A 22,607-nucleotide genomic window follows, 5' to 3' on the forward strand; every position below is an offset into this window, starting at 1 on the left:
GCAGAGATGGGGACCAAAGACAGAGGCAGGGATAGTTGGCAGTACTAAGATCTGCACACAAACGTGAGCAGCAAAGGAGGGCAGAGAGGAAGCGGGTGAAGGCTGAAGGAAAACAGGAAGAGAGAGAGGGACACAAGATGATGGAGCCCAGAAATAGGCTTCACAGGACAGCTTTTCAGCCCTACTCTCTGCAGCAGACATGACTCTGGGCATTGGACTGTGCTGTAATTAGCCAAAGGGACAACACAGGACAGCAGGTCTGCAGCGCACTGTCTTGGTTCAGCCCCACTGGATGCAGCAAGACAGCTGATTTATTACTGAGGGACTGAGTGGCAGTGTGTTCGCGTTTGCTGCTCTGAGCGTGTGTCTGTGTGTATGTGGGTTGTTATGGGTCCTTGTGGTGCTTGGAGCTGTGGGAGCGACCATTCCTCCAGTCGTAAAATGACATTCAGCAGACGGGAGCTTTGTGTGCTGGTGTGGATCTGCAGTCCTCAGTAGGAAGTGGGGAGAGTGGGATTCAGAGCTGTCATCGGGTCAAGACTGTGTGTGCTTGTGGTGCTGTTTGCTGAGGTGAGTCAAGGAGGACCAGCTATATGCAGTGTGTGTGTTTACAGTAGGTTAGAGTAGCAAGGGTGCAGCAAAGGCACATATCCTACACAATGCAAGGACAAGCGCAGAGCAGTATTGATGGGCAGGGAGTGCAGCTGAAGTACAAGGAGTGCCCTGGGGGTAGGGTGTAGGACGAAGGTAGGAACAGGAGAGGAAGAGGAGAAAAGAGGAAGGGGACGAAGAGAGCGAAGTGGAAAAGAGAGGGCGATCAAGGCTGTCATACTGTGAGCTATAGCATATGCTGTAGTGCAGAGCAGAGTGGTGCGGCAGGGGGAGGACAAGCATCACTGCACAGGGGAGGGGGAGAGACTGAGGGAGAGAGGAGGGGGAGGCAATCAGCTCAGCACCTCTCCTCCGCCAGGAAGAGAAGCACAGTGGGACAGGTCCAAGAGAAGACACTCACTCACTCATTCACACACACACACATACACTGACGAGCGGTCGGATCAACGTGTAGAGGTCAAAAGGGAGTGCTGGGGGTACCCCTGCTGGCCAGCCGGTCCACGAAAACGCAGGCCGGTCCTGCAAAGAAAAAGAAGAAGTTCGACGGAGAAAGAGGGGTCGGTTCCCCAAGTCCCGTTTCCTCTCCCAGCTCAGCCACTTTCTCATCACCATGGGAGAATGGACTATCTTGGAGAGGCTGCTGGAGGCAGCTGTCCAGCAGCACTCTACCATGATTGGGAGGTAAGACACTGATAGATTTTGTCTGTGGGTTTTATTTTTCAAATCTGCATCTGTTATTTGATGAGCTGGGATTTTATATATGGAAAATGTTATTCTGTATGTTTCAGTTGATGGTATCCCTACAGAAACCCCCTCTTTCTCAGGCTTGTCCCAGTACTTTCCTCTGATCTACAGTTCCCCACAATCATCCTTGCCTCCCCTGTCCTTTCCTCCACCCTGCTCTCCTCACCTTTAAGCTTCACATTATTAGTTAAAGAATAAACTAATTGCACATAATCAATGGCAGGGTTTACTGAAAACTATTGCTAATTGGGAGAGATTCCTATGTTGATACTACCTAATAGCCTATAGCCATTGATATATAATGCTGTTGGCCACAGACCAATAGGACAGAAGGAGGAGAGGGGAGTGGGAGTGAGAGCAGAGGTGCGGAAGATGAAAGACTGGCGAGCAAGCAGGTGTGGAAGGTTGAATCAAAGAGGGATGAATGGTTCTGAACTCTGTGTGAACTTGAGACAGAAACGAAAAGAAAAACAAGTTCATTTAATTTGATGTTATTCACTGTAAGTAGATCAGTTCTCATATTTTGTGTGAGAGTGGATTGCGGTGGAGGCTTGAACAGGTGAGCTTTTAGTTTGATTGGCAGCAGGGACATGCTGTAAAATCTGTGTGAAAAAATGTGCTCCACATCATCTCTGTGTGATTAATTAAAGGTGGAATTTTCCACCCATTAAACCCAATCCAAATGTTGTGATGTTCATTTGGAAAAGTGAAGAGTCAACATGCTTTAGGATGCATTAATTTGTGATTTGAAATTAATTTACAGAGTAATACAAAGAAATGAAGAACACAAATCTTCAGAAGGAATTAACCCAGACCACAGGTAGCCTGCAACAACAGCAGAGCCTGAACCTTCTCTCTGCTCTAATGGGTTTCTGTGTGTGTGAGTGTGTGTGTGTTAAAGGAGGAAAAATTGACCCACGCTTCCATTGACTGCACTATGCAGTGTGTGCACTGTTAACTGCATCAGATTGACAGAGATGATGTGAGCTGCATTACACCAAAGCTTCTACTGATCAGGGATCTGAAACCATAATAAATGGAGGTTTTCCTTCCAACCAAACACTGTACCAAATCTTTTCCTCTGTTATAACACTGCATTAACCATTGAAACCACACGGCTGAGACCTCAGATGGAAAGAAAACCTACATATAGGAGAGCATGTTGACTTGATTTAAAGATGCATTAAGCAAAATCATATATCACATAATCACACGACTCCTTTCTGCTTATGGGATTGTTATTATCGCTGAAACAACTGAGAGTCAGCATCACACTTTAAAGCCCTTCAGCTTTCAGCCATTGTCAGCTCATTGTTTTGGTTTCTGGAGTGACAAAACCTAAACAATGTCAGCCTGGATATAACCAAGAGACGACCTCTCCCAGCACAGAAGTTAAAAAAAGCTAATTGTACACTACCTGCTCAGCGTAAAACGTTACAAAGAGCCAATGTAACTGGTGAAGAAAGTTGGACATTTAGCAAGCAAGAGGCAGATATTTTTCTCATGAGCTGGAAAACCGAACGAGAGCTAAACGCCCGTGAATATTGGGATTACATTCAACAGGTGGCCAGACAAAGGAGACCAAAGAGATGTCCGTGTTGCTCTGTTTCTTCTGGATATGTAAGTAGGCAACTGTTTGCTAACATGTTAGCCATAACAACTTCATAAGCTAATCGCTAACTGTTGTGAACTTGTTCTGGAGTCTTTCTGCCCCCTAGTGGTCAAAAAATTACTTAATGCAGCTTTAAAATCCAGTCCTGGCAGCTGAATCAGTAATACCCTGTGAGTACAGGGTACGAAAAGTGCTGAAAAGGATTTTCTGGATGACTGTAAGCCACCTAAAGTTTTTCAGAGGCACAGAAGCAACTCTCAATTTGTCTGCTACTTCTCTCAAAAGTCATTATGAATTCTTTGATCATGTTGTCGATGATAATCTGAACAGATAATTTGTTGATCATGCAATTCACTGGTTGAACATTATAAATGTTTCCTTAAAAGTGTAAAATAACTTTAGAAATAGTCTTTTTATGCAGCATTTTTTATTCTTCTCTATATTAGATTAATTAACCTCTTTTCAAAATAAGATGGTTATAATGATAATCTAAACTAGAAGTAAAAAAGTGTGCTACTGTGTTGAATACAGTGAAATGCTCTGTAAATGATCCCTTTGTGTTTTGGTTTCCCTCTGACTGTGTTTGGCCTACAAAGGCTGTGTAGTTGACCCTAGAGCATTAACTGTAACATTATCTGCTTTCAAGTGAGGCTTCCTCCAACTCAGCTTATCCATGCCATATGAACCAAGAAACATTGTCTTTGGAATCACTATGTACAACATTTGGTGACTACTGTAGGACACAGGTCCCTGAATTTATTTTTATCCTTTTTTATTTGTCCCCATATCCTCGCTTGCAGGATTATATAAAATGTATTGGACCATTTGTAGCAGCAGTTTGGTGAACAGATAGAGCTTTGATTAGGGTGTAGCAAATCATTATTAAGTGGTGGTTTGGGTCCTGGCTTTTTAGTTGTATATAGATATTGTTATTATATATTTGTAGACAAGCTTAACAATAACACAAAAAAACTACAAATAACAGTGATGTGAATCCTAATCCTAAGCATGTGTCTGCATGGTCAGGAAATCTGTGAAACTTAACACTTAAATGATACGAATGATGTTTTTGGATGTACCAGCAAGTTGGAGAATTGTTCACCACCGGCACAGATTTGTGCTGTAAAGGTGCCTCCTAGATTGTTAACAAGCAACTCCACACTGTATCATGTATGGAGTCAAAATTGTTGCACTGACCTCTATGGGTTGAAAGGTTCAAGTCCGTTGCCCCACTGATCACACCCAGCTGTCTTGCTGGGTGTGGTCACGTGTGGTCTGTTGCACTTGTGAACATAACCAACTGTGATGTAGTGTTGCACTGTTGTGCATCGTGAAGTCCTGCACTTCACAGGGTGTGTCCAGAGCATGCAGCAACTGCTAGATGGCATTATAAGTAGGATGTCGAGCCTGTGCGTAGTTTGTTTTTAAGGAGTTTGCATGAGTGTGCTTGCAGTTGAAAGGATGCAGTTCCAAAGTACAGAACAGTGATGCCTCCCCAGTGCTAAAAAGTCTCCCCCCACATCAAAACTTTGGAACATGATTGCATGTCAGCCATCTGTTTCAATGTGAGGATGTAGGTCCACCATAAGACACTGTCTTCAGAAAGCATTGTTGGATGTCTAGACCGTCTAATCCAGCTACAATTAAGATGCTTCTTAATTGTAGGATTTAAGCTAACCTATGCCATGGCATAGGCTAGATAATTAACCTAGGAACAGAGAACAGAGATAAAAATAGAAATGGACCAACCCTACGCAGTGGCATAGGTTAGCTTAATGATGGTCTTTGAAAGAGACAGACAAAATGAGAGTTGCTTCTGTGCCTCTGACTAACCACAGGTGGCTTGCATAATATGACTCATTCAAAGATTAATGTTGTGTATTGTGATTTCTACGAGCCTGACTTTTAATTGGGTGATGTACAGTGTGTGCATGGATAACCAATGACGTGATTACACAGTGAAAGAAATCATCAAGGCTACATTAACCTCATTGTCTAGCCCAAACCAAAGGTGCTGTATATTCACAGTTTAAAATGATATACAGAAGTATATCATAAATATATATAAATGGTATTTTTTGTATTAGCATGAAATGATGAACAGGTCAGTATGAACTATAAACTGCCTCATCTCATCTGTGTGTTAATTGATTAATAAAAGTTAAATTAATTATGCTCTTGATGGGTAGAACAAGTTAACAGGTGACACAACTACACCATTTTTACAACAATCAGCAATTGTGCTGGTAAACGTTGCAAACATTCCTCCAAGTATTTATCTACAGAAACTGTGGGTTTATTAATGTTCAGTGCAGCCGCACTTTCTCATTTCTTTTGCATAAATAAAATTGTTTTGTTTTGATAGGCTGATGATATTCTGTAAAATCTGATAGCAACAGCCTTGATAATGTTTGCAGTTCAGTTATATGTTCAAAAGTGTCATTTAAACCCACTACAGTAAATATGTTATTATAAGTCTTTGCATATTGACAAGTTTACAGCCAATATAAACTATCATAGAAAGATCTCTGACTAGGTCTGAAGTGGTGTAGCACTATACAGTGTAATGACGAACAAATAGTTCTGTTCAACTCTGATATTAGTTATTTATTTACTTTTGATTTGCCCTCTTTATTATTGTTGCTTATCACATCGACATTTGAGCACCTTCAGATTATGCATTCTCATGCAAATCATTTCATGAGAGTTTATTTCAGTGGGACAAACAGCTGCTTGTGTACTGTGCTTATCAGTGCATAGATTTGTCCAGCATTTATGGGCCATCTGTCTCTTTAAACCTCATTTAATAGTTTTTCATGCAACGTCTTGGACTGCACTAAATACTGTAGTATTAAAAAAATTTATAAAACATTCTAATACATTTTCTTCATCACATGTGATGCTCAGATGTTTTGTAGATCACAGGTGTGTGTGTGTCTGTGTAAGAACATTGTTCTACCCTACATGCACAAACCCTTTGGATTGGACTAACACACCTTGCAGGTAGAAACGAAGGCAGAAAACAACTGTGTTGATGTGCTTACCCCTCCTCTGCAATGCTGTAGTGCGGTCAGTGCCAGAGACAAGTAGAGCAAAAGAAGAGTGAGAGATAATGGAGAGCTTGAGTGATCCGAGGAAGATAAAATAATAAAGGTTGTCGGATGAAAGGATAGAGAGGAGAGGATGTGAGGCTGAACGAAATGGGTACAGAGGGGAGGGATAAAGAAGACACAGGAAGAAAGAGAAGTTTCCCTCTGCAGAGGTTCAGTGCTGTGAATTGTGTCAGAGATGCTTCCTCTGGAGCTGCTGACTGACCTGCTGCTGAGAAAACAGTCTGCACACACACAAACAAGCTCAATATGTTCCATCTGCATTGATGAAAGTTTCTAAAAATACATATTTTTAACCTAAAAAGACCTTTTTATATGTCGCATTCACCTCAATGTAATGTAGGACTGTAGTAAAACATGAGGATGATGCCGTTCTGAGAGAAATTACATGCAATATTCACCATCTATGAAAGCACAGCAGTGCAGGTTTGGCTGAATAAACAGCACATTTAATAACAGGCTGGCGCGCCGTCTTGTTGTTGCAGCAAATTAACTCATTTGCTTCAACAACAACATATTTGCCGTGTCTCAATCAGAGCAATAGATATTTTAGAAGATGCATTTTTTCAGATTTGATTAATTATGTACTGGAGACTAAATTTCTATACCCGTGTACATTTAATTTATTTATCCCTGTGCAACAGAGTTAAACTGTCTATTATTTAACATCTATCACTCTCCACTTGAGCATTGTAAATACTTCATAAAATCTTAATAAATGTTACAGGGCCCTTGTTGAAAGCTGCAACTGATGTCAAGCCATCCATTAAAAATGAATGCAGATTCGACCAGTCTTTCAGTGAAATGGATAAAGTGATGTATAAAACACCTTGTTGCTCTCGAACGCTCTTTGTATGCCAAGAGCGAACAGTACGTGAATGGACAGTCTTGAAATATTTGATGATACCAAATATATCTGCGTCCTTTTTTTGCTGGCTGCAAAAGCAAAGTACTGATGACAGTCTGCGTCTTTGCCCCAAAACTTTTCGTTCCTGTAGGTTGTGTTCTGTCTTCACTTTCCCTAAATAGGTCAGGATATCCACAAGAAGAAAGTATCCTATTTTAGGAAGGGCACCCTACTTCTCCTGAAATCATTTAAGATGTACTGTAGGAATATTCCGCTTTAATTGAGGACATCATCCTACTTAATAGTAAACTCCAATTTTTAATGGTCATATTTGGGGATAAAATCTATACTGGGTGGATTGTATTGCAAAGCAACGCCAGTGAGGCAGTACCTCACCACCTGACAGAATTAGCAATCCATCTTACTGCAGTGAGGAGCGGGACTGTTTATCAAATTAAACCATTTTTCTGCACATCTAGAGTTGTCATTAGTTTATTTGTGCAGCAGTCCCTGGTGTTGAATGCTATTGATTATACTGTTCAATAGAGGATTTCGTCAGTAAAGCCGAGCTCAGCTTTCATTCAGCACAGGCTATTATTCATTTGAGCAACACATCAGTGAAGTGTGTATGAGCAATACCAAGTGTGTAGTGTTTCCCTTTACATTTTTAAAGTGTGCTTTATTCCACCAATTGGTGAATGTCTTTATTACTTACTTAATCATTATGAAATAAGTTAATAAAAGGCTCTACAGTATTATGTAGAGGTTACACTTTAGCACAACCTTTTGGCCATGAACGTTGAACTAAAATGCACCTGTGTAAAAGTGTAAGTTAACATGATTAGTACAGACCCCTGATATTGTCTGAATAAATAGGATAGATGACATGATTTATTCAGATGTATGTCATTAATTATTTGCAATATTAACTTTTTAAAGTACAAGTTGTTCTAAAACAGTGTCAAATCAATTACACATAATTTTCGAAAACACCAGAAATGAATCTGTTAATGTGATTGTTTGAAGACTGAAAACTGACACACATATTGTAAATTGTTATCACATTTCTTTTTTGTAAAAGACTTTGCTCAGGACAAAGGAGTCGGGAGTCATTACTGTCTGATGTGTTTGTTGCCAATTTGAGATCATAAAGAAGCAAAAGAAGAAGAGTGAGATCCTTTTTTCTAACCCTAGATCATAAAAACCTACCTTGCAGTTTCTTAATACATCAGGGCAACAACTCCAGCAGAGTTTGCTATTTACACATAGAGAATTTGTCAACATATGACTTTTCAATTATCTATTGATTCATTCTCATGTTTAAAACACCAAATTTTAGTCCATGCCATTCAGAATTACAAAGAAATGGCTTGTGCTGTTCAGATCAGTACGCCCAATAGAGTATAATTTCACTAGAAAATTAAATCAATTTTCCTTTTCTCCTGCAAAAAATAAATCACACAGCATGTTATGTGACATAGATTAAGATTGATCCAATACTCAAAAATCAGTGTGTCCTGATTTCACACTGAACTAAACTAAACACATTTCCTGCTTTTATTTTGATATTTTCCTGGAAAAAACATGTTGATTGTGCAGTTGCTGCTTTAAATAATAGCCACAGTGTGATTCATGGAATATTCTAATATCACATATTAATGCAATCAGAAAAACGTGTAAAGTTAAATGCTGACACTATTTGTGATATCATTTGATGCTTGATCATCAAGTTTTCCTCCTCAAAACTTGAACTGAGATGAAAGGTTAGCGTTAGATGGTATAAAGACAAATGGGATGGATGAAGCCTGCATCTGGTTCATCAGTATGCATCACTGGACTGTGCAGTGGGCTGATGGAGAAGTTGTTTGTGGAAGTTCATCAAAGAACCGATGTTCATGTGTTTTAAGTCAAGAGTTTTGCCTTGGAAGAAAATTACAGTTGACGAATCATGGAGTATGTCTGATGTAGTCATTTTCATGTATTAAAATAACTCCAATCTGACAGTGGGAGTAATTGACGAGGTTACCTGCAGAGTCTTCCCCAATTAACTTTCTCTGTTTCCTTTATTCCTGAGAAACAGTTGGAAGCCACAATCACGTTTCTGCACATGTTGACTCGCTGCTGCGGCACAATGAAACACATTTACAGCAATTAAAAACCCTTCATAATTCTTGTCTAAAATTACAAACGTCAAAGAAGTCTATTTTAAAACCATTTATGTTTTAATACGCTGATTAGTATTTGAAGAGGAAGCCAGAAACACATGAAACTCCACAGCTGAAGGCACACAAGTTTAGCTTAAATTAATGAATTTGTTACACACGACTCCTAAAAGCGCCTCAGGCGGTCGTGCGCATCTGCTTGATACGTGGGCTCGACCTAAAACTATTAAAACACTTAGAGAGAGGAATAGCAGCTGAGGAGCGGGAGGAAAGAAATGTCTGCACTCTGATAATTAAGCTGCCTAACTTCAGTGCCTGCTAAGGTCTTTATTCATTATGTGCTGCCATCAGCAATCAGTGGAGCTTATTACTGAGGATGTATGAGTGGGAAGAATATTTAAACTCTGGCTTTCTCACAGATAATACTGCACTTAGTCAACATTTAGAGAACTGCCTGTGCACTTATGTACAGTATATGTGCAGATTCACGTGTTCATAGGTCTGTTAATCTTGAATCGGATACAGTAAATGTTGATTTATATTCACAGTGTGCGAGTGAGAGTCAAGTGTGTGTACGTGTGTATTTCCTGCTGCATCTGCTGCTGTGCTTGAGGCCATTTTTGTCCCTGGAGGCTGGCGGCAGCAGCTGCTGAATGAATGAATGTATGTGTGTGCAAGTGTGCGTGCATGAGAGAAAGCCTCTGGGAAGGAAAGAGCATGCATGTCCAGCCGACACACCAGCTCAAGAGCAGCCACCATTACACTACACACACAATTTTACAGGTCAATCAAGTGCCTGCGGATCAGTTTCCAGAGTTGTACAGCAGCGATGTACCACGTTCTTATTTTTACGTCCTCATCTCATCATCCCACTTGACATTAATGTTAACTTATTCAAAATGCCATCTGTCAGTGATGCAGCATCAGAAGTTGCGTGTCCGCGTGAGTCCAACCCAGGGACAAAGACACGTTCATTATCTTTCAAATTTTATTAAATCCTTGGCGCAGTGTGAGGGATTTAGAAAGTCTCCAAACATGGGCTGATTAGTGTGAGATGAAAGGAGGTCCTTCAGGACCCAGGCAGCTAAATAAGATAATGAGCGGTGACTGATAATTAGTGCAGGAGATCATTTACTTTTGGGTAAAGGAAATGCATGAAGCTGCAGTGGTTTAGTGGCTGCACCTTCCTTTTTACATCGATTCAGCGAGTGGCTTTATTTTAAAATTCAGCCTCTCTGGTTTGAGATGATGAAAATCTTTTTCATCATTTATGGAGGTTACTGAATATTCTGCAGGTTCAGGCCTCAGGGCTGTCCTGCTCCAATCTGCTCTAGTGTACAGTATTGGCTTGTTACTCTGCAGGAGTTAAAACACTGATGTTTGCAGATAACCTTAGTCCACTGCTTTCTGCTAATGCAGCAATCTGCCCCGTGCTGATTATCCTGTTATCTAGCAGCACACATACACACACATACACATGCACAGACAAATAAACACACACACACCTGCATAGCCAAACACTCAATACTTGCAAAGTCTTGGATTTTTTAATGACATAAAACTGCTCAACAAACAGACTGATATCTGCAATATGGTGCGATACAACCACAAGTGCTGCCTGTTTAAGAAAATCATTCTCTAAGGTTTTGGGAGGGGAGCAAAGCTGCACTGAGCTGAATCTTTTTGCCTTTCAGGTAAACACAAAAGGTTTATGCTTTGTGGTCAATATTATTGCCCCAGGCAGCTGGTGGTGTTCCATTCAATCAGTTCTCATCAATTTTTGCATCTTGACGCAGCATTTTTCTTTTAGGTGTAAATACATTGTGCAAAATGGATCTATACCACAGGCCACTGCAAAGTGTAAAGGGGGATTGCCAACAATTTGTTGTTTGTTCTTGTTAGCAGTCTGAATATGTTGTTAGTTCCACATAGGCTGTGACAGTCTTTTACACTAATTACAGTTGAAACTTTTTTCTATCTTCAATATTTATTCAAACTCGAATTACTAAAATCCTGACCTAAATGAGAATTGAAAAAAGCACTCGTAAACCTTTAACAATAAGGCACACAATTGTTAGTATGACTGGTACAGTATCAAAATGATGTGTTCTTCCATGTTCTCTCTGTGCCTCTGTGAGTTTTCTCTGGGCACTCCGGCTTCCTCCCACAATCCAGACATGCAAGTCAAGACATGCACTTAGGTTAAGTGGTGACTCTCAATTGCCCACAGGTGTAGATGTGAGTATGAATGGTTGTCTGCCTCTATATGTCGGCTCTGAGTGTAATCTGCCTCTTGCCCAATGACAGCTGGGATTGGCTCGAGCACCCCAGCGAACCTTAAAAGGAAAAGCGGTTGAAATAATAGATGGATGTATGATTTGTATTTTGGGTTCCTGGCTATTTGATTATTTAATTAAAATTGACAAAATTATAAGTTAGACTTGTAGTTGAGTATGTACTGAAAAGGGGTCACCACCCATATGGGCTAGCAACATTAAAAAAATCCCAAACAAATCAAGTCAGCAAAAATAAATCTGGACTTCTGAGGGTGTGGGTTGCCATGAAATCATTTTCAATTTAATACACACTGTACAGTGAGAAACATAAATAAGGCCACACCTGCTATAAGCTGCTAGCCTGTTGCATTGTTGTCAATCAGCAGTCAACTCTGCAAATTCTCACACACACTTAACACAAACTAGTTTTATAATTTGTATTTTGTTAATGTATATTTTTTCAGATAAATGTGCAGCACTGACATCATTTTTTTTTCCTTAGTGAGCAGCATGCTTCAAATGTGACTCCTTGTGGTTCAGTAACAAATTCACTGCCGTCAAATGGTCAATGAAGGGAGATATATACAGGTCACAGTAAAGGATCAGAGGAACTGAATGTCACACACACGACCTCCATTTAACTTCTGGAAGACCAAAGTGCAGAGAAGCTTTATTCTGTTGTATTTCCAAAACACACTAAAAGTCAGTGTAGCGTATCTGCTCGCAGCTGCTCCGAGCACAGACGGCTGGACAGATTTGCCATTTTGCACAAGTCATACAGATGGCTGACTCCCCCTCTTTGTCTCTGTGTCATCGTGTCTGTCTTTGTCACACAAGAACACACAGTGGCATGCGCTCACAGGTGGAGCAGGAACAGTCCTGCAGCGGTGCACTGCTCTATTTTAAGTCTGTTTCACGCTAACACGTGTTCCTCTGCTATACCTCTTACCTTCACCTGTCTCCCACACTGCTCTCCTTCAAAGACATTTATTTTTACACTCCCCAAGGAAGCAATTTTAACATTTGAGATGTTTCTCACAATTTGAGGCTACATACTTATGTGTCTCATCTTCTCTTCATGCACTCCTTCCCAAATCCTCACCTTGCACTATTTTGCTGGTTGCTGTGGAAACCGACCATGTAAGGAGGGTGTGGGCATGTTTAAATCCTTGTTAAAATACTCAATGGACACTATAGAGTCTCATTTGACATGTGGATAAAAATAGAAAAATGAAAACCAACTTTTCATCTGCATATTTCTTCATGCACGTCAATCATATTATAATGCATTAGCTAAATTAAATTATATTGTCACTGAAAAAAATATTTTAAATAAATTATTCCTCCACATCAGGACCATGCACATCCACTGCAATGTGGCATAAATACCAGGGAGCCATACGTGCAGGGTTTCCTCGCTCATTAGAAAGAGCTGACAGTGCAGCCCTTAAGATCCAGTCCTCCTCCGCAGTGCCTATGCGGGATCGACACCATAAGATAACAGTGGAGCACACCAGTCTTGTAAAGTGGTTGCACTGCTTTCTAGAGCCACTTGCCCCTGTGCACTGCTGTCCTGCAGCAGTGCACTAATGACTCTCTATTGGAAGTCCCACCAGTTTTTAAAAAATGTATTGAGCATATACAGCATATACAAGTTGCTGATAACTGACTCTTACACTCTGATGCTTGAAGCAAGAGCTTACTCGGTTTAGTTTTTTGATTTGTGGCAACCGACTTTGTCCACATCTGAGCTCCTTAAACAGATGCACCCCTAAAGGCTTTGCAAATGTGACACTTGTTGACCCATAATACGGTGTCTTCCTCTTCCTTCACTTGGTGTTGAAGTCTGATTTGTACAACGCTGTAATATTATTAAATAGCTTAGTAAAAAGCAAGAGATTATGCAAAATAACACTAACGCTAAACGGTATAACCGTTCTATAACACCCTTAGATTAGTGGATGTAGAAATCAATCACTGTTTAAGCATGTATGTTCAGTGGCAGAATGCAATTTTCCATTTCAGCTGTGTAGGGAAGATGGGCATGAAATCACCTTCATCTTCTGACAGCCCCTCCTGTTATAGTCTCTTATGATTAGTGAGTTCAATACATGCATGCTTTCTGAAGTGCAACTCCACCATCCCATTGTGTTGTTTGTCACAGCATTTCAGTGTTAACATGTGAAAACACACACACACACACACACACACACACACACACACACACACACACACACACACACACACACACACACACACACACAGACACATTCATTCACTTGGGTCTAACACGGGATCTTAGTCTGAGAACTGTTGTCTATCGTTGCTCTGAAATGGTTTTAATATAAGGTGAATATAAGGTGAACATCAGGTTTGTTCTGTCCCCAAAGTCAGTAGAAATGTACTTGAACATCACCAGTTAGATTAGCAAACACTGCATAATCAGTATCATACATTACATATTCCCTGAACTTGTGTGCATTTGCTCCTTATTAACTGACAGTCTTTCTCCTTTTCACCCCCTCCCCTTCCTCCCTTCTCCTTCTCCTGCTGTCTCTCTGCAGGATCCTGCTGACGGTGGTGGTGATTTTCCGTATCCTAATAGTAGGCATAGTGGGTGAGAAGGTGTATGAGGATGAGCAAATCATGTTCATATGTAACACAATGCAGCCCGGCTGCAACCAGGCTTGTTATGACAAGGCCTTTCCCATTTCGCACATCCGCTACTGGGTCTTTCAGATCATCTTGGTGTGCACACCGAGTCTGTGCTTCATCACGTATTCTGTTCACCAGTCTGCCAAAGCACGTGACCGAAGCTATTCCCTCCTGCACCCTTACATGGATCACCATGGTCATGGTCACCACGGTCGCCATCATGACCATCATGCTCGCAAGCTTCACTCACGCAACATCAATGGCATCCTGGTGCACCCTGACAGCAGTAAGGAGGATCATGACTGCCTAGAGGTCAAGGAGATCCCCAATGGACCCCGAGGACTCCCTCAAACACATAAAAGTTCTAAAGTGCGACGGCAGGAGGGCATCTCCCGTTTCTACGTCATTCAGGTGGTGTTCCGCAATGCACTGGAAATTGGCTTCTTGGCAGGCCAGTACTTCCTGTATGGCTTCAATGTGCCAGGGATGTTTGAGTGTGATCGCTACCCATGTGTGAAGGAGGTGGAGTGTTATGTGTCTCGTCCCACGGAAAAGACAGTATTCCTGGTCTTCATGTTTGCAGTAAGTGGCATATGTGTGCTGCTCAACCTGGCTGAGCTCAACCATCTTGGCTGGAGGAAGATAAAGACGGCCATTCGAGGGGTACAGGCTCGAAGGAAGTCCATCTGTGAAGTGCGCAAGAAGGATGTTTCACACCTGTCCCAGGCCCCCAACCTGGGCAGGACCCAGTCTAGTGAGTCAGCCTATGTCTGACAGAGGCTTCTCTGCCTGGGGGCTCAAAGATTGAGCTTTTCCTCGGCCAAGGACCCCCGATCATTAGGGCACAAAACTCACCACTGCATTATTATTCAGGAGCACAGACAAACTCTGTCTAGTCACGACGAAGCATCAATTCACAAAGCAGAGACTTGGACACCAAAAAAGAGAGAAATAACCTTCATAAAAAGACAACTGTGTTGTTTTAACAAAGCTCACACCTAAAGCTTACACAATGGAGAGTTCTGCTCTGCCTAGGTGACACTAGGTGCCTTCAAAGAACCCAACTGATCAAACTGAGCAATTGATAATAATATATTAAGATACTGTAAAGATGTTCTGATGTTTTTCAATATTTGCCTTTGCTGTAGGTCAGAATTGAATCCCCTCTTTTTCCAACTATGTGTGCATATGCAAGAGCTTAAGCGTGTGCATGCATACGCATGTGAGTGAAAGCCAATCTCTGACTTTGAGTAAGAAAATTGAATGCTAAGCTAGTCTGAGCTACTGAGAGAAAGCTGTTTCTCATTGTTTTCTCTTTTCTCAATTTTTCAGTAAAGGCAGACAAACAAGCACCTTTCTAAGAATACTAAGAAATGGACATAACAAAAGGAAACTTACACAAAAATCAACAGCACTACTACTATGAGTGTACAATAATTTTTTCTTAAAAATATAAACTATTTTCCATATTGGTTGTTGCATTAGGTGCCGATCAGACTAAAGACTGACATTGCCCAGGAGGCTTTTCTCAAAGTGAGACGTATACACCATTGAAGATGAGGTAGATTTACTTTTCAACACTGTGTAACACACTGCAGAGCTCCCACTGCCTGCAGGGCACACTGTTTACTCTTAGAACCCACTGATATACAGTATGTGCCAGTGTTTTCACTTTGGCTTGTAAGGTGTGATTGCTGTCTAAGGTTATGAATGGAGTTGCATAAAGAGTTTTTCAATGAAATAGGAAAAAGTATTGTAGTCACAAATATTTTAACATGTAACCTCAAGCTTTTTTTCACAAGCAGATCCGGTGCCATATTTCACAGTTACTGTACATAGAAGAAATGTAATACTGAATTACACTTAGCCTTCTCCTATGCTGTATAGATGGGCTTCACTGGGAGGGGGGAATGGAAGCGGGTGGAAATTTAGATTAATCATAGATTGCCAGCTTTAACAATATGTATTATTAATATGCTGTTTGTTAAGCTTTCACCCTCTGATGGAGACTAAATATTCTAAAAAGTGTTTTCCCCCATGGACTTTGACAAAGGCATGTACTGAAGCATTAATAGAATGGATAGATTATAACATGTACTTAGAAAGAGACTTTTATTTATTTGCATCCTGCTCCTATGAAATGTAATACTCAGCATGCATGAAGATGAAAATATAGAGATATGAATATAGAATCCAATTGTGGGAATATTGAAATTAAATAAATGAGAGGCTCCAGAACGGCAGCAATAATAATATATAGTATGTGAAAAAATATGTGAATAAATTATTATGCAACAGGGATTTTTCGGCTGTGCTGTGTTACAAACAAGTGACTGCTGACATCTTACTTTTATCGGGATGTTGTCAATGAGGTAAGTGTAAGATAACTGTTTTTTCAGTTGCACAATGTGAAGAAAACTGCAATGTGAAATCACTAAATTATGAGTAAAGGTCAACTAAATACTATCAGCAAGATGTACTTTTAAAAATAATCCATTAGTAGAAACATGCTCCAATACAAGAGATCCTAATGTGGAGAGGTGGCGTCAAAGCCTCCTGTGACCCAGACACGTTGCATAGAGGCATTCAGCTCTAAAAGTCTGAACAGTTAGTTTGAATGTAGCAGAGCGTCGCAGAGTATGAGCAATGAGAAGGAGGACTGGAAACAACAGAGTGGATTGATGTCAAGTCTCGTACTAGTGCTTAAGTTGCATATTATAGCTTTAAAGAAAAAAGAATGAAAAACTTTCTTGAAAAAGGTAAAAAACAAAAAACTCATATAAACTTAAAAAGTATAACCTGTCACACCAAAATGTAGGTCAACAGAAGTTAATAATAGCAGATAGTTAATACTCCCTGAATGCACTACTGTACAATGCACAATACTTTTTTGAAGTTACTATTAATTATGTGTACTATACCAAAAAATATATTGTATTCTGCTATTTATACACAGCACATAGTTCAGAGTGCAGTGCAATACTTAGAAATGCATAGATTCAAAAACTGCTTAATTATTTATTACTACTACTAATTTATTACTGACAAACTCTGAGAGACTCTTTGAGTTTGATTATTCTCATTCTCATGACCTTTATGTTTTAGACAGTGTAAAAATGTATCTTTTCCAGTAAAACATTTCTGATGTGCTCTTCTTCCTCAAGTTCGACATGAGTCGCGAGTTATTGAATGGATCAGATCATTTCCGTAATGAGTGAGGTTACAGAGGGAGAGAACAGAGAGGTACAAACCTTTTAGTGTTATTAAACCTTCAGTCAGGGGAGCTGGCGTGGGGCCATGTCCTGGAAAACACTGAAAGCATAGTGGGACTAGGGGGGGGGGGGGGGGGGCAAGGGTGATGGAAAGGTGTGTTAATAAAGTTGATTGTCTGATAGGATGAAAAGTAATGGATGTTGTGGTAATTCATTCACTTAAAGGCTGGGCTTTGTTCTTGTTGACGTGGGGATAACTGTGAATGACTCTTCTTTGCGTGATGTACATTCACATCAACAGGCACCCAACAACCACACACACAGAGTCAATAAATGCCGAAACAAAAGCTCTGCCGAGGATGTAGCCAGGTCGGTTGCTGTGGTGACAGGAGGGCAGTAATGATGTTACAGTAAGCACAACAGAGGCTACGGTAGCGAAGGGCAGAAACAGCACTGCACCGTCTCAGGTACAGACTCATTTACAGTGAAAGTAAGACACAGCCTGCGCTCTGCTTTGTTCTGTAGCACTGCGGCAGAAGTAGGAGCCAAATAACAGGTAAGTACAGTAATTATCTGTCAGCGATATCTTTTTTGATGCTCAATTATTTGGAGTTAAAACAAAAGGATAATTGGGCTGAACTGTAAGAACATGGCACATGAACCAACTCCAACCAAACCAAGTTTTCTGCACCTTTAGTGAACGTTAAGAACTGAATCACCGGTCTAAATCAAACTGATCATCTTGGCTGCATGAGTCACGAAGTCCCAAGCACCATAATTTAATGCAGTGGAAAATGTTCACACTTGCATTTAGCACTTATTAAGACTGCATTTCTTAAATTGCGTTCCATCAGGAGCATCTTGTATCTCTTCCCCTTTGAGCCCCGTTAAAAACTATTGTACACTGACTATAAATCATGTCTGCATCACTTCAGCAGGTGACTTAAAATACATTTGACTGGGTATTTTTTCATTACCAGTGCATTATGGCTCTATTAGACCATATGACACATTAGAAGATGCAGCCAGATGTGACTTTATTTTATGTCTTATAACTAATCTTGAATAATTGGTTTGACTTGCCACTCACAGACACTCACCCTTGCCTCCTCATCAAATTTTTATCTGCTCTGTGACCTACGCTTTACAGATGATTTATTATTAGCCCAGTGGTAAGACAGCACAATCAGAAGAATCATTTCATTATTCCTCTCTTGTGTTGCTCGGATAGCTCCCTCTCTGCCTCTTCACTCATTCATAGAGATGAAATTGGAGTTGGCTTATTTCTCTGGAGCCTGCTCTGCTTCCAGCCTCTTAATGTCTTGGATCATCAGTTCTGTCAGTCTTCATTCTGCTCTCCACAAGTGACTCGGTGTCCTTTTGTGGTGTCCCAGCTTGGCTCTGTCTCTCTCTCTCCGTCTCCATCTGCTCCTCCCCACCTCCACCTGACTCATTCCTCTCTCCTGTCACTGCTACCTCCACATTTCATTCTGCCCTCCTGCCTTCCTCTGACCTTCTGTGTCCTCTTCCATGTAAACCTGCTTTCCCAGCTGACTCTTACTCAAATAAAACATTGATTGCAATATTCTCTTTTATTCAGTGCAGCTGCACTGTGCTGCAGGAAAGGCCCTTAAACACCCACTTTTCTCTCCTAAACTCTTCATGACCTCCTCAATGTCTCCTCTTTCTCTCACCACAAAGGATTCTGTCACTTTTTTTTTTTGTAAGAAAACTGTGGCAGAAACTGGCACTTCCAACAGCTTTCATTAGCTCCTCTTTTACCTCTACTGATAATAGCCTGACACATCACCCACCTCTCTCCTGGCTCATAATCCTTGAAACATACAGTACATGGAGCTCTGCTATATGTTCAGCTCAAATATCATAATGTCCCTAATGCAGTTATTCTTGTCATTTTAAGGTAATTTTGTGACACAGATGATAGTGTAGGGCGTCTTTCTGCAATGTTTCTGCATTGTTTTTTTAGATGACGGAGAGCTGTAAATACTTTTTAAATGTTTTTGCTGTAATACTAAAACCCTTCATGCCAGTGATCCCATCTTGGTCTCAATATAAAACTGCACTTGTTAGACTCTTCAGAGAGTGCGGCTCCACTACGTGAGCAAATAAGAGGTGTGCATTGATCTTTGGTTTCCATCTCCTGAGGTTGTGATTTGGAGAGAAAAGCCAATGCAGGTTTAGCACCTTCTGTTAATAAGCCAGCTCCTTTCTATGACCAGGTATTACATAGATGAACAACATAAAGCTCCTGCATTCACCGTCTGAGATACAATTAGACCTCTACTAAACAACTGTCTAGAGACATTTAAGAACAATATATCACATAAAAGAAATTACAATTTTCATTTTCTTTTGTACTGTATGTGTTCCTGTGCCAGGCTGGAGGAGAAACACAAGGACATTGCAAACCAGTGCAAACAGCATTGTACACACAGTCAGCTGGACTCAGCTCCTCTATGACAATAGTTTTCTGTTTAGATTATTTATAAAAGGAATGAGTTGCTGCCCATGGAGTCACAACTTCCCATGCATCAGCAAATCAAGGTCACATAACTAGGAAGTGGAAGTCTACTCTTATTTTGTAATTGCACCAGACGGCTTGTAGTTGATCACCATCGGCTGTATGCAATAAAATCAATTAGCAGAAGATGCTCCCACTGCAGCTGTGGGAATTTGACATTTACAAGACCTGGGAAGAGGATATACTCACCTAATTTGGACTGGTGTAACCGAGCAATTCTCTAATTACTGTTAAAAAACATACACATCTCTATCTTGAATGTCCTTTGCAGAGCTGACCCCTTTTGTTCTCATAGCATTATGCGAGGAGGAAGGTGGAGAGCAGGAGATTTATATGGACATTTAGGGGACACAGTTTAGAGGATCAGTGTAGGAAAGTGATTGTCCTGTTCAGTGTTTTAGCATCATTCTGAAAGACAGCGCCTTCAAGAGGACTAAACTGCACACTGCAGCATGAAGTCAGGAACCGTGCACATCCAGGGCTATTGCCTGGTAATCATGACACTGTCATTGAGGATGTTAACTCTGTTTCTTCTCTACATTTAAGAACATACATTTGTTAGTCATCTAATCACTTGTCACATAGGCTTTTAGGAATATTTGTTATCTACTCGAAGAAGAGACAAAGTCTATTCACTGGCAACCTGGCACAGATTCATACACTGAAAATGGACAAAAAGGTTGTGAATAAATGAGGACTTTTAACGGATGTTCCATGCTGTGAATACCGACCGGTATTTTGTCCTAAAGGATCGGGTGCAGTCAGACCACCTGCAGCCTTAATCTAGACTTCTTTATTCATCCACATATCTCATCATCACACCTCCCACAGCTCACTACCGCTGATCTGTGCTTGTGTGCATGAGATATCTAGATAAAGGGGTTATCCTGCGCACTGGCTCAAAACATCCATTTATTTATAAGACGCTGTAGCTTTGAGCTTCATAGACTGTGTGAGGTGCTTCAATTATCATGTGTTCGGACTGCTGCTTTTCACCTGTCCCTTAAGACGAGTGCAGAAAGACATGTTGTATGCATGAGATGTCCTGAAATAAGTAAAAGGGGAAAACGGGGAAGGGAAAAATAATCATTATCTTTCAACTGACTATTCAGTATGCAGAGACCTAGTTTTGACAACCTACAATACACAATCGCATTAGCATTTAGTTTCAAGCTTGCATTTGGCCACAGGAGTCATTACAGAATAAGCTAATACAATCAGGACCCCAGTCTCATGCCTAATACAATAAATGAAGCCAATACATTACCAGTGGGTAAAAGATTAAGTGGATTGTTGGCTTACTTCCAAAATTAAAATTGAGTGATTTTATTGTCTTGATAAACCTAGGTGAAGCTTTAAATACAAATTAAACAATGCAAACTTTAATAATAGTTAGCATCATATCATTTTAAAATGAACCCTTTGATGTACAAATCACAGTGTTCAATTATTTATACTTATAATTCTGTAAAATATTAAAATCTTCACAGCAGATAAATATAAAATGATCGTTGTAGAGATATGTTTTCGATGTCACAACTTAAAATATGTCGGGTCGCAGTGGTCATCCATTCATTAAAGTGTTGATGGTTCACATGTCAAAGTGTCCTTGGGCAACACACTAAACCCTGAGTTCCTCCTGGTGTGTGTGTGTGTGTGTGTGTTCTTCACATGTAAGTGACACTGGGTAAAATACACTACATGATAAAATACTGTACATAATGTCCCATACGTGCTCAGTTGGATTCAGGTCTGGGGTCCATCAAGTCTTTATCATCCAGATCTGCCTACACACCTAGGCCACATGAGGCCCAATCTGTTAGCATAAGATCTGACAGTGACTCTGAGGACTTCTTCCCAGTACATCATAACAGTCAGGGTGCTGTTGGCTGTGACATAGAGGTTTGTGCAGACGTTTACAGCTGAATAATTCATTCAGCACAAAAACAACAACAACCTGCAAATCCGGTCTCTGACAATCACCCCTGGTGCTCAGTTAATCTTCCCTTTTCCAAACTCCATCTTTGTGTCAGCGTCGCATTTTACGCCCTGGTGACATCACAGGAATTTGTCCACCAGGCAGCACTTTTTCAATTAGCAGCTCTCAGCATGAACATCAACACCCAGCAGTGGATCATCTTTCTTAAAATGAAATTAAATGTGTTCCTAGAAAAGATTGATGCTGATGGACAATGAGTATAATACATCACATTGTCATGCCATCAGGGAGAGTCCCATTTATAACTGTGATACCTATAAAGAAAAAACACTCTGGATTTCTGACTTTCTGAAAGCATAGCATTGGATTGCATCGCATGAAATAAACCATCGAGTTTAGAAAAGGCCAGAAAGGATCAACTGTTACCTTGTTAACTGAAGAAAATTCCCAGAGTGACAAACAAAGAAATGTTGAGTGTGCTCCTCCTTCGCTCAGAGCTCACTCACATGTGGAATTTCTCATCTGTGTGAACTTTCACCTCATACTGGTTTGCTGGATAGTGTTTCTCATGTTTCCACACACACAGATATTTGTCATTTGGTTGAAAGTGAACAGTAACACCACTTGAACTCATCACCCAACATGTCAGTCAGTTCACCATCTGTTCACTCACTGTTTATCATTGAGTTAAATCACGTACAATGAAGTGAAGCGGTGCGTTGCATTCTCCTGTTGTCCAGAAGAGGGCAGCATCACTTTTATTCCTTGATTTGTTTTAATTCAGGTTTGTTAAATCTTTACAGATGTGTTTTAAAGGGGTGGGTGGATATCGACCCCCACAGTATCGATACCAACGGTGCGAAGTTTACTTTGATCAATAGTGTCAATAGGATCGA

At 40.6% G+C, this 22,607-nt stretch overlaps 1 protein-coding gene across 1 annotated transcript; it reads left to right on the forward strand.

Moving 5' to 3' along the window:
* The first annotated feature begins 1,182 nt into the window (after positions 1–1,182).
* On the forward strand, positions 1,183–14,938 carry LOC113170505 (gap junction delta-2 protein-like). Its single transcript, XM_026372614.1, has 2 exons — positions 1,183–1,293; positions 13,928–14,938. The coding sequence occupies exons 1-2, from the start codon at positions 1,223–1,225 to the stop codon at positions 14,790–14,792; spliced, it is 936 nt and encodes a 311-aa protein (XP_026228399.1). The 5' UTR covers positions 1,183–1,222; the 3' UTR covers positions 14,793–14,938.
* Positions 14,939–22,607: the final 7,669 nt, after the last annotated feature.

Source organism: Anabas testudineus, chromosome 14 (assembly GCF_900324465.2).
Source record: "Anabas testudineus chromosome 14, fAnaTes1.2, whole genome shotgun sequence".
In the NCBI taxonomy this organism is placed as follows: Eukaryota; Metazoa; Chordata; class Actinopteri; order Anabantiformes; family Anabantidae; genus Anabas; species Anabas testudineus.

Bases quoted from the DNA above. Each gene is read 5' to 3' on its own strand.
- LOC113170505 (XM_026372614.1), top strand. From the start codon at position 1,223: ATGGGAGAATGGACTATCTTGGAGAGGCTGCTGGAGGCAGCTGTCCAG. The intron at 1,294-13,927 runs GTAAGACACTGA...GTCTCTCTGCAG, and splicing joins CACTCTACCATGATTGGGAG to GATCCTGCTGACGGTGGTGG.